Raw genomic sequence first — 12,335 nt, forward strand, 5'->3', positions numbered from 1 at the left:
TTGGCGTGATCGTGCAACGTATTTTTGTAATCAGCTAGTACGTAACAATACCATTATACCTTTTCTATCTTAATTAAAATTTGGTATTATATTGTCTTTAAAAATTGTGTGGCTTGTAACGCCACTTATTACTCCATAGAACTCTGTTTTTTCTCATCAAATTTGTTCACGTGAGAGAGAACATTAGAACCAAAAACCCAAATTCAAAAACATCGCACTGCATTCTATGGTGCAAGATGTCTCCAAGGACCAAGATATACGACAAAGATTTTAACTTAGTTAAACGTTAGACTTGTACCAAAACGCCAAAATTATCAAGTGTTCTTCTCTCCAATGCAGGAAAGTGGTTTTACATATATCAACATGGCAACATCCTGACAATAATAAGAAGAAGAGGAAGAAGAAAAAAAAAAAAAAAAAANTTTAAAAAAAAAAAAAAAAACATCCTCACAATAAGAACAAAGTAAGAGCTTAGCCTAAGGCCTTGTTTATCGGGAGGTTCAACCCCAGATTCTTAGTTTTTTTATGCCAAAAAATAAAGCAAAAGAAAAGAAAAAATGTAAGGGAAGTTGTTATATAGTAACCCCAAATGTGTTTTAAGAGGACGCTACGTGTCTGTGTGCTATTGGTTGGACGAAAAATAGAAAAGGTGGAAAAAAAATTTTCTTCCCATTTCTTTCTTTTTCTTTCTCTCTCTCTCTCTTTTTCTCTCGCGATTGCGAGAAAACAAAGAATTTTGTGTGGAATCCTCTGGGTGTGGAGGAAGAGGAGATTGCTGTCAGCTCTGATTGCATGTAGGAGAGGCGATTCGATTATCATCATCTCCACATTCCGAGGCTCGTCATGATGAAACCCTAACAATTCGGTGGTCACCATCTGCGAATTCAGTGAACCAAATCCACAACAACTTTCAGGTTTGTCTCCATTGATTATTTTCTTAATTCTTGAATCGAGCTTTATACTTTGTTGGTTTTCTGTATGTAAATTGGCTCTGTTTTTTTTTTGTTTTTTTTTTTTTATTAGAAACAGAGGGATTTAATAAACTTTTTGAATTTTGAGTATCTCATGAATCTGGATTTGCGTTTGTTGATTACTAAGTTGTTTGGTGTTTTGCTAATCAGATTTTTTCAAGGATTCGTGTGTGAGGTTGCTGAAATCATAAGCACCCGAAGAAGGCAAATCGATTATGGCAAAGGAAGAAAGGTCCCGTCGTCTCTCTCGTGTCAAGTGAGTCTCTTGATCATCTTTGGTTATAAAGTCTGAATTTTTAAACTTCATGTGTCTTTTTGCAAGAACCCAATTTGCCAATTCTGATTTTGGATTAAACTAGAACAAGATTTTTGTTTGTATTCTGATGCATAGTGTAACGATCATCTGTGTTTTTAGTTCTTTGGCCATGCGCAGTATAAAGTCTTAATTTTGCCACTTCTTATGTCAAGTGAGTATGTTTAGCCTGATTTGTTCCACAGTGGTGCAATGATGGGTCTTATGTTACACACTAAAGCAAAAAGTTTAATAGAAATGGAAATGTATTCCGATGCAGTTGAAGTGCTTGCTATGGCAGAGGTTAGTTGCTGGGAATCAGTTTTTTTGTTCTATCAATAATGTGTACTAATTTTTGTTGCAGTCGACAGGAGAAAGAAGCAGAGAATGGGGGTGATGGTTCGAGGAGAGGGCTTTGGTTCCCTGCAAAGTCTCCACGAACAGGTACTCTCCTAGCTACAAAAATGAACCTATCTGTTGGATTTGATTAGAACAATTTTCTATGTAGCTTCATTGTTTTGCTTATGATTGTTGTTCTGATTTAGCTGCTCAGTTGGAAATCGTTGGCTTGTTACAAAAGTTTTGATATGTTTTTGTTCATTCTTTGTAGTGTACTGGTTTTATTTTGCTGCAGGTTTGGCTTGATGTTGTAAGGACGTTAGTTGTCTCTTCTTTTGTGTTAGCTTCTCGTTGGTTCTTGTTCTTAATTATGATTTTTTCTTGTTCTCAAAAAGAGCTCTTGCACCGTTTGTGCGATGGCTTTCACAAGGCATGCATAGAGCAGCAGTACCACCACCTCGACCTCATAGACCTGCTGCGACAGCTGATAATGATCCCGCAGCTGCTATGCCAATAAATGAAGATGCAGTTCCAGGTATAGTGCTTTCTATACCTCTCTGTCATGGGGTTAACTGAGGGCATCATGAAAACAACACATGCTGAACCAATTTGTTTCTATTTTTTTGCTCAGAGGGACAAGAGAATCAAGCTGATAACGGGAAACGAGCAAATGAAAATGAAGATGAAGATGAAGATGTCGATGCAGAGAACTAAGTGAATCAATGGTGGAAAATAGTGAAAGAGATTCAAATGATAGTTTTTGGCTTCATAATTTGCACTTCTATTGTAATATGTATTAATATTTGTATTATGTTTTGTATGTTTGAAAATTAATTAAAATGCAATATTTTTTAATTTTATAAAATCTTAAATGTTTACACATTTATACCACTTCTATTCTATTTAAATTTTTAAATTTTTAAAAATAATATTTTCAAAAATAAGAGACCCAAAATAAGAACCTACCAATAAAAGAAAAAATTTTATCTAAGAGATCATGGGTTCTTATATTCCAAACAATACACAATTAATTCATAAAAAATTTAAGAACTCCCATTCTAACAATCCACCAATAAATATGCTCTTAGCAAACTTGTTATTTACTGTAACAAACACAACTGAATACAAATATACCAATTTGTTCACCCCATCGCATTATCAACTAATGACACAATAATTCAAATAGATGAGCCATCGATCAACTACTGGATTTTCGCAGGACGGACTTCAATACCTTGGATGATCAAACCATACTTCCCATCGAGACGCGAAGTCTCCAAAACACCCATCTCAATGTCATCACTATTAACCAACCCACCTTCGTTGAAGAATTCTCCAAGCTCAATCTCCATCCACCCGTCATTTCTCTCCTCAGGTTTCACTAGTTGCCTCATCCCTCTCTCTCCCCTTGGAAACCCTACATTGACATCATAATCAAAGCATATATCTCTTCTACAAGGTTCCTGTCCCACTATCCCAACCACAGCTTTTATGGCCTTATTCGTAAACCCATAAAATTCATCCCCTTTCTTGAACACAATGTAAGCAGAGTAACGAGTTCTTGGAGACAGAACACGAGTGTTCGCTCTCCCACGAAAATCGAACCAACATACAAAGACAAGCTCCGCTACTTTTTCAAACCTACATTAATACATACATAACATCATTTGATTAAGAGGTAAAATAAAACCATACGTAAAGTAATAATGAAAAAGGGTAACTAAATTACCTAGATTCAGGAAATGGAATCCATTGCCAATAACGAGGATCATCTCCCCATGCTATTGAGAAATCATTCAGCGGAGATAACATGATACATTTCTTCCCACTCGATTTCTCTAACCATAAGCTCTTTTATTTCCGAAAAAAAAAAAAAAACCAAAAAAACTAAGAATTATTCAATACACTACAAGAAAACATCATGTTTTCCTACCGCAAATATTGTAGGAAAATGGTAGGAAACACATATTTCTTATTGTTTTTCTACCAAAAAAAATAGAGGAAATAGCCCGAAGGAAATCAATATTGGTGAGATTTTCGTAGGAAATTTCCTACGAAGTACGAAATATTGTTCGTTGGAATTTCGAAGGAAAGTGGAAGGAGATTTTTTGACTATTTTCCTACCAGAATATTAGTAGGAAATTCATTCTTTCTATTTTCCTACCAAACTGATCTTACAATTTTCCTACAAACTTAATAAAAAATAAAATTAACAAATGTAGTTTTCTATGATTATATTAATTTCGAATTTAATCAAAAATTTAAAATCATTAATTATTAATCCAAATTATATATATATATATATATAATCAAATTGTTAATTTAATCAGAAATACAATTCTTTTTTAAACTAAATTACAAACTTAATAAAAAAATATTTACAAACTAAATACTAAATATAAAAAATTAATAGGTTTGCTTGAGACGACGCGGTGAAGCAACTCCTCCGGTGTGACCACCTCCTCCGGTGTGACCACCTCCTCCGGTGTGAGGACCAATTGAGTGAAACGCTGAACTCTCTTCCAAAACTTCAGATCTGGAACAATGCTGGCTTCCACATGGAGATTCCCAGACTATTTTTGCCAGCGTAGATCAAATTAGGTAGAGTCATGAATCGTGGTCTATAATGATGGTGATGCATGAATGGATCGATTCAACTGTTGGTGATGTCTTGGTTTATTTTCCAATGAAGAAGAAGGTAAAGATCTAAGAGGTAGAGAAAGAGATCAATTGCTTATCAGCAAGATTGGAGTCACTCCGATTAGAAAATGTTGAGCAAAATGTTGGATTTTCTAAGAAGAACAAAGGAGAAAGAGAAGAAGATGAAAATTGAAGAGAAAATTTTGACCCAGGAAAATAAAGAAAAGAAGAAGTTGAGAAATGAATGAGATGGAGGCTGGAGCGTAGATTTTTTAGATCTAGGTTTTTATCAATTTTCCTACCAAATTATTACTACAAGCTTTTTTATTTTTATTTTTAATTTATTACCACATTTCTTTTGTAGGAAATTCGAAATAATTTTTCCTACCATATTCATTCTACGTCTTCTCCTTTCATATTCCTTCTGGTTTCCTACGAATTTTCCTTCAACCAAATTATTTGTAAGAAATTTGAAATAAACATTCCTACCAAATTCATTCAACATCTTTTCCTTCTATATACTTTCAGTTTTCCTACAAAATTTTTCCTTCAACCAAATTATTTGTAGAATTTTTGTAAAAAATTTCCTACAATTTTCTCATATTATTTTTGTAGGAAATTATCTTCGTTCTTCCTACGAAAATTGCGTTTCGTCAAAATCAGATAGGTTTTTGGTAGGAAATTTTTCCTACCAAACTTTTCGTAGGAAATTTTGTAGGAAAACATGATGTTTTCTTGTAGCATTATTCTCAAATCGTAATTGCGTAATTGCTAAGTTAGGGTTTTTTTTTCGTAGCCATACTTCCCTAGCAGAACGAGTTAAAAACTTGGAAGTCATGATTACTCTCAAATCCTATAAACAAAGTGACTGATATAAACATAATTACCTTTTTGCCATCGTCGATGAGGATCGTTACAGAGAGAGAAGTAGAGTTTCTTTTTTGATGAGAAAACTCGCGATGGAGGAATCAAAGATTCGTACTCCGCCGGGATAAACTTCTCCCATATGATATCTGACTTTGCCGCCGATTCGAAGGTTTTCGAGACCGTAGCAGCGACGCAGGCATCGCGTGGATTTGTGAAAGAGATTATGTTGGAAATGCAGTCCTCCGGCAAGTAATCGAACGGAGACGACGACTTGGAAACGATCTCTCCTCCGATCATCGCGGTGTCTTCGTTCGTAAGCTTTAACAACAGAGACGTGCACAAGACTCTGACTCTGACTCTTCTTAAGCGAATAGTTCAGCTAATAATGCGCGCGTCTCATTCACGCTCCTTTGTCCTTTGTGTTGTCGGTGTCTTAGATGGGCCGCGAGAAGCCCAAAGATCTAAGGTTTTTGGGAGTGGAAAAGATAATAACCCTCACACTCTACTACATATCCAAAGGAAAGGGATCAACTAGTGAAAGATGTCAGGAGGAGTGGACAACATGAAGGGTATATCTACAAGATCACAGTCTAGGTCAAGAAGACACCAGAGAATGTTGGTTAGTTGGCAAGTACAAGAAGTTGAGTGATTCAGCAAATGTAGGATCAGTTACTACTTATAGTAACCAAATCTTTAATACAACGAAGTTATTTTCGATCTATTTGGTTGAAATTTATGGTACAAGTGTTCTTAATTATGGGAAATAGCCAAGAGACTTACTATTGAACTTGGTCTCTATGTTTTTTACCCCTGTAAATTCATATTGCGTCTGTTTTATCGTCATCTATTATTGTAGCAGTACTGTCTTGGTCCATTCTCACTTATTAGTTTATATGTGTACAAAACACAATCGTTCTTAGTCTCGGTGGCTGATTATTTTATAAAGCAAGACTTGTTTGAGGTTGTCCATCCATGTTTACGGAACTACTCTTTGCACGTTTTTTGTCTACCACTAACCACTAGAGACCATATAAAATCAAGTCTTGTAAGGTCTATAGGATTAGGATCTTAAAGTAGTTACATTATTTATCTCGTTTATAGTTCGTTTGTATATACTGTTAAAGAGATATTTAAATGTTACTTTTAAGATTATGTTTTTTTGTTTTTGTTTTGTTGGTAATAGAATTTTAGAAGGTGAAGTATACACATCAAGATTAATAAAACGAGCCTTTTAGATGATACCTGATCAATAAGCAATTGTAGAACCTATACAAAAGAAATGGATGCTTCACAATTTCTAGGACCCAAATCACAATCTTAGCAATCCACATACTTTGAATCATGTCACAATTTTTTTTTTTTTCCAAAAACATAACCGAAAATTGTAAAACTCGATTTACTGACTAGTATCCTTTGGCCGGAATTCAATGCCTTCAATAATCACACCTTTTTTCGTACGAAGGCGGCGAGTAACGTCTACAATACTCACCTCAATTAGATCATCGAAACCCATAAATCCTCCTTCATTGAAGAAATCCCCAATCTTTGCCTCCATCCACCCATCTTTCCTCTTTTTTGAATACTCTATTTTCCTTCCTGGCCACTTCTTTACTGTATCCAAATATATGGATGTCTTAGGCATTACATATCCCTGAAATCCAACTCCAACTTGTATGGGACAATTTTGAAAGCCATAACAATGAGATGTTTTTGTGTATACAATGTAAGTTGAATAATGAGTTCCTGGGGATATGTTTCGAGTATTCAAGGCACCACGTATGTTGAAAGTATCTATATCAAGAAGTTCTGGTACTTTTTCAAACCTGCATAACACAACGCGTACGTGTAACATTTTTCCCAATCCAGTTAGCTTCTTAATTAATCTTTTGCATAAGAGATATGAACTTTATAGTGATTTAATCAAATCTTATATTTATGTAATGTAAAGCCAGTATATTCTTCCATCTTACAAAAGGAGTTAAAATAAGTCATTAAGAAAAAGGAGTTACCTAGATTCAGGAATTGAAATCCATTTCCAAATTCGAGGATTTGTTGCCCCTCTGATCAATAGTTTCCTTGCAGATAACATTACACACTTCTTTCCACTCGCTTTATCTAACCTGAAGCTCTATATATTTTAGGGAGAGAACAAAAAAAACTAAAAAAAGTAAGAACTATTGAATCATGCATGAATCAGAACTTAATCCCACATTGCAAAAAGAAAAAGAAAAAAAAAATAGATAGAATGAGCCAATCAACTAGTTTTGGGAGATTATGGAGGATTTAATCATAGCATGAGTTTATTCAAATCCCTGTTGCTATTTATAATTTTCTAACAAAGTCCATTCATAAATTGAATAAGAAGGTGACAGATGATTAATCTCAAAAAGTATAAGAACTGAGGGATATGTAAATAATATATACCATTCTGCCATTGTGGTTTGGAAATGGATCGCAAAGAGCAAAATAGAGCTCCTTCTTGGATGAGAAAACTCGCGATTTCGGAATCTGAGATACATAATCCGGAGACGGTAGAAACTTCTCCCATACGCTATCGGAATCGAACTGCAACGCAAAGCTTTTGGAAACCAAAGCAGCGAGGAACGCGTCCCGTGGAGTAGTTGTGAAAGAGCTTATGATAGATATGCAATCGTCGGGCAAGTCATCGAAAGACGGCGAAGAACCATTGATAAATTCGGTAATAATCTCCCAACAACCACAAAACTCTCCGCCTTTGCCTCTTGCGTCAACGCCGTGTTTTTGGCCCATCGATAGCTTTCTTGATTTGCAAGCTGAAACTTTCAAGAAATAGTCTCTGCCGCTAAAATATTCAAAAAGAAAGACTCGTTTCAAGTCGTCCATATGTATATACGAAACTACCCTTCTTTGCATCAACGTACGTGCACGTTCTTTTTGTCTGTATGCTGTCGGTTTTGGTATGTTTTTGGAAATATTCGTACAAACAAACCATATAATAATCAAGTCAGGTTAAGATGATTAAAATAATATTACGATCTCACGTTGGTTAATTAGTTATCTTAATAAAGTTTGATTAAAAATATTTGATTGCGCTGATTCACAAAGTATATTTTTTTTTTCTCAAAAACATTATTACAATATAAACATGTGTAACCTGAAAATAACCAAACCGTTCTTCCATTACAAATTACAATAAACCGAAAATACTTTACTGACTATCCCTTTGGTCGGAATTCAATTCCTTCAATAATCAGACCACCCTTCGGATTGGGGCGTATTGCAACGTCCACAATACTCACCTCAATTTCATCATTACCCACTAATCCTCCTTCATTGAAGAAATCCCCAATCTCTGCCTCCATCCACCCATCACCCCTCTTCTTTGGCAATTTTTTGAATTTATCGTCAAAGCATATGAATCGTTTAGGCATTTCTTGTCCTTTAAATCCAACACCAACTTGTATAGGCAAGTCTCGTAAGCCATGACGTTCGTCCTTTAGCTTGTACACGATGTAAGCTGCGTAATGAGTCCCTAGAGATAGGATTTGCGTACTCATGCTGCCACCAATCTCGAAAGCGCAAATATTGAGAAGCTCTGGTACCTTTTCAAAACTGCATAACACATTTGATCAAACATTCCGCTAAACGTACTTATAAAAAAGCTTTATATAATATATATCGATTTAATTAATTCTATGTTTATACAATAGAAGAACATATATTAACTATACTAAATGCATGATTGATCACCATAATTATAGTAAATTGTGTCATTACGATCGACTTTAAGTAAAAAAAGGATACCTAGATTCAGCACGTTTAATCCATTGCCAATGGTCACGATTATCTCTCTCAGTTATCCACAGTTCCTTTGCAGCTAACAGTACACACTTTTTCCCACTCGCTGTCTCTAACCAAAAGCTCTTTGATTCACACAAAAAAAAAGGACAAAATAAATTTCAAAACGATCAGAAATATTTAAAATAGATGCATGAGTTTGAACTTTACAATATACCAAAATACTCCAGGATATTTGAATAAATGATAGTTTCCACATAAATTTCTAATTTACAGATATCTCTAAACACCAATTTCAATCTAATTTACAGATATCTCTAAACCCCAATTTCAATTTGAAGGCGAGAGCTAGACAGATCATCGTTCTCAAAATGTAAAAAAAAAAAACAAATATGTAAAACTGATTGATGGACATATACATACATACCTTTTTGCCATCTTCAATTAGAACAGGATCGTAGCAAAGAGTGAAATAAAGCTCTTTCTTCGATGAGAAAGCTCTCCACGGAGGAACCAGAGATTCATACTCCGACGGAAGAAACTTCTCCCATATGCTATCTGACTTGACCACACATGCAAAAGATTTTGAAACTGAAGCGGAGATGCACACGTCCCGTGGACTTGTCAGAGAGATTATCTTAAAGATGCACTCCTCTGGCAAGTCATCGAACGGCGAAGGCCCCGGAACGATCTCTCCACCGCTAGATTCGACGTGATGTTTTTGCTTCATCGATGAAGAACCGGGAACTTTTCTGCCTTTGCCTCTAGAGTCAACGCCGCGTTTTTGGCCCATTGTTAGGTATATCGTCTTTCTTCGCCTCGAAGCTAAGAATTTAAAGAATCGTCTAAGTCGTCTCCTGATGCTAAATATATCTATAAAAAAGTCGTGCACACGTATTTAAACTGCCCTTGTTTGCCCATATTGAGTTTAACTCCGTGTTTCCTTCCTCACACAAGTCACGCTCCTTGTGTTTTAGTGTATTTAAAATTTTAAAAGTCGGTTTTGGTTTTTTAATTTGGAAATATTCTACGGCCATAGTTGTTTTAGTATTTTAACTATCAAATCAATTCAGCTAATTTATAATGGGATCTCAACTCTTATTCTCTTAAGTTAGTTATATTACTTCCACAAAGTTTAAATCATGTAATATGTCTTGTTCTTTTTTCTCTGAAGAGAGTACAACACAAAATTTATAACCAAAGCTCCTTTATTAAACCATTCATTCTTCCACAGTAAACTTCACTATCAATTTACCGGCTATCCGTTGGGCCGAATTCAATTCCTTCGATAACGCTTTGGTTCCCTAATCAAAATGAGTCATTAGGAAATAGGAGTTGCCTAGATTATGGGAATTGAAATCCACCTCCAAACTCCAATACAGGATTTTGAGAGAGGAAAAAAAAAACTCAAAACAATAAGAAATACTGACAAATGCATGAATTAGAATTGAATTCCACAATGCAAAAAAAACAAACAAACAAGATGAAAATTTAAATTAATATTTAACTAGTTGAATAATATATACTGAATTCTATACACTATGTTTGTTTTTATCGAGTTTTTCACGTGGGAAACATGTCCATATTTAACCAGTTATATTCATTTTTGCAGTCTTTTCCACTTGGATTAGACTCCGGGCATCCCCATATTCCCGGCATTGTAGGGTTTTAGATATCGGTTATATCTTGTCGTCAACTCAAATGATATTTCATTAGAACCAAAAAATCCAAATTGACGGTTACATGATTACCGTCCAAAATTTGAGCCTACTACAATATGTTTTCCCAAGATATACAAAAGTTTTTAACTTACGTCAACTTTAGACTCATACCAAAACAAAACCGGAATCATCTAACCGTTCTCTCCATTGTAGGAAAGCGGTTTACATCTCATCTAAAAACTACAATATTGGAGTTTAACTTTTAACCGAATACAAATTAAATTACTTCTTCACTCTATGGCATAGTCAATTAAAATTACCAATAGATCGATGAGCGGCTGAATGTAAAAGTCTAACTAGTGTTTTGGCATTCATTACCGGATTTTCACAGGACGAATTTCAATTCCTTGAACGATCAAACCACGTTTCCAATGGAGCCTCTTAGTCTTTAAAACACTCATCTCAATTTCATCACTACTCATTAATCCTCCATCAATAAAGAATTCCCCAAGTTCTAACTCCATCCACCCATCTTTTCTGCTCTTTGGTTTCACTAAGTTCTTTCTTTCCATCTCCCTTCTCAGAAAAAGCCCTTTCATAGCCTCATCAAAGCATAGACATCTTCTTGAAGATTCTTGTAAATACTGTCCCACCACTCCAACTACAGCTTCTATTGCCACATCCGCAAAACCATAACATATATCTGCTTTCATGAACAGAGTAACGAGTTTTGGGAGATAGGACACGAGTATTTATTTTACCCCGAATCTCGAACCAACGTTCCTCGTGAAGCTCCCCTACTTTTTCAAACCTGTTACACAAGGAAACATTTTAAGTATTATAATCACTAAAAACGAGCCATTACAACTGAATTAATACAAAAGACAATAAAAAGGGTACCTAGCTTGAGGATTTGGAATCTGTTTCCAACTATGAAGGATATTTCCCCACATGATTGAGAGGTTCATCGCTGATAACATGATACACCTTTTCCCATTCGCTTGCTCTACCCAAAAGCTCTATTAAGAATTATGAATATTCTTTATTAGCGTGAGTTATTAACTTCAAAAGTTATACCAAATTACACCAATGGCAACATACATTTTTATGTATAATTACAAAAAATGCCATTTTGAAGACAAGAGACAGATCATTATTCTCTAATACTATAAACAACTTACAAAAGTGATGGATTATACCTTTTTGTCATCATCGATTAGAACAGATTCATCACATAATGTGAAATAGAGCTCCTTCTTCGATGAGTAATCCTGTGGTCTAGGAACCAGAGATGCATACTCCGGCGGAATAAACTTCTCCCATACAATATTTGATTTGGCCGCTGATTCAAAGGTTTTTGAAACCGACGCGAAGATGCATGCGTCTTGAGGACTTGTAAAGAGATAATGACGGAGATACATTCTTCTGGTAAGTCATCCAAAGAAAACGGCTCAGCAACACCGTGATTGTCATCGGAAGCTGAAAGTCTAAGAGTCTTCTTATGTCGTTCTACAAATTTATGACAATGACCTTTAATGGTGAACAATGAGCGCGTCTCATTCAGGCTCCTTGTTTTGGACATTTTAAGTCTCAGGATTCGCCGTTGGTTGTGGATTATGATAATAAAAAATTCTGTTCACCAGTCCCAGTTAATATATAGAGACAATTCACGTAAGCATTATGGATCAACCGTGTTACGGTTGACAATAATTAATAGTCCCATTTTTATAATATAGTTTTGACTATTGTGGCTCGTTAAGCTAACAACTAGAAAGAGAAATTTTTTTA

The 12,335-nt window shown here is 35.1% G+C and overlaps 3 protein-coding genes and 2 pseudogenes across 8 annotated transcripts; 1 reads left to right on the forward strand and 4 right to left on the reverse strand.

Annotated features, from left to right (window-relative positions):
- Window positions 698-2,439, forward strand: LOC104710149. 6 transcript variants are annotated; one of them, XR_754922.1, is made up of 6 exons: window positions 698-914; window positions 1,122-1,227; window positions 1,470-1,707; window positions 1,898-1,912; window positions 1,998-2,137; window positions 2,234-2,439. XR_754922.1 is itself a non-coding variant. In XM_010426702.1 (6 exons), the coding sequence occupies exons 2-5, from the start codon at window positions 1,187-1,189 to the stop codon at window positions 2,117-2,119; spliced, it is 333 nt and encodes a 110-aa protein (XP_010425004.1). In that variant the 5' UTR covers window positions 698-914; window positions 1,122-1,186; the 3' UTR covers window positions 2,120-2,137; window positions 2,234-2,439. The 6 variants fall into 6 exon arrangements, 2 of the variants coding, with proteins under 2 accessions (XP_010425004.1, XP_010425005.1); XR_754925.1 differs by lacking the exon at window positions 1,898-1,912 and having other exon boundaries at window positions 1,470-1,566; window positions 1,628-1,707; XM_010426702.1 differs by lacking the exon at window positions 1,898-1,912 and having other exon boundaries at window positions 1,470-1,566; window positions 1,635-1,707.
- Window positions 2,676-5,460, reverse strand: LOC104710151 (annotated as a pseudogene).
- On the reverse strand, window positions 6,506-7,878 carry LOC104714900 (F-box protein PP2-B5-like). The gene is made up of 3 exons (XM_010432369.1): window positions 7,534-7,878; window positions 7,119-7,237; window positions 6,506-6,932 (listed from the first exon to the last, which is right to left on the reverse strand). The coding sequence occupies exons 1-3, from the start codon at window positions 7,876-7,878 to the stop codon at window positions 6,506-6,508; spliced, it is 891 nt and encodes a 296-aa protein (XP_010430671.1).
- On the reverse strand, window positions 8,249-9,813 carry LOC104710152 (putative F-box protein PP2-B6). The gene is made up of 3 exons (XM_010426706.1): window positions 9,314-9,813; window positions 8,893-9,011; window positions 8,249-8,700 (listed from the first exon to the last, which is right to left on the reverse strand). The coding sequence occupies exons 1-3, from the start codon at window positions 9,677-9,679 to the stop codon at window positions 8,304-8,306; spliced, it is 882 nt and encodes a 293-aa protein (XP_010425008.1). The 5' UTR covers window positions 9,680-9,813; the 3' UTR covers window positions 8,249-8,303.
- LOC104710153 lies at window positions 10,679-12,144 on the reverse strand (annotated as a pseudogene).

Source organism: Camelina sativa, chromosome 9, assembly GCF_000633955.1.
Source record: "Camelina sativa cultivar DH55 chromosome 9, Cs, whole genome shotgun sequence".
In the NCBI taxonomy this organism is placed as follows: domain Eukaryota; kingdom Viridiplantae; phylum Streptophyta; class Magnoliopsida; order Brassicales; family Brassicaceae; genus Camelina; species Camelina sativa.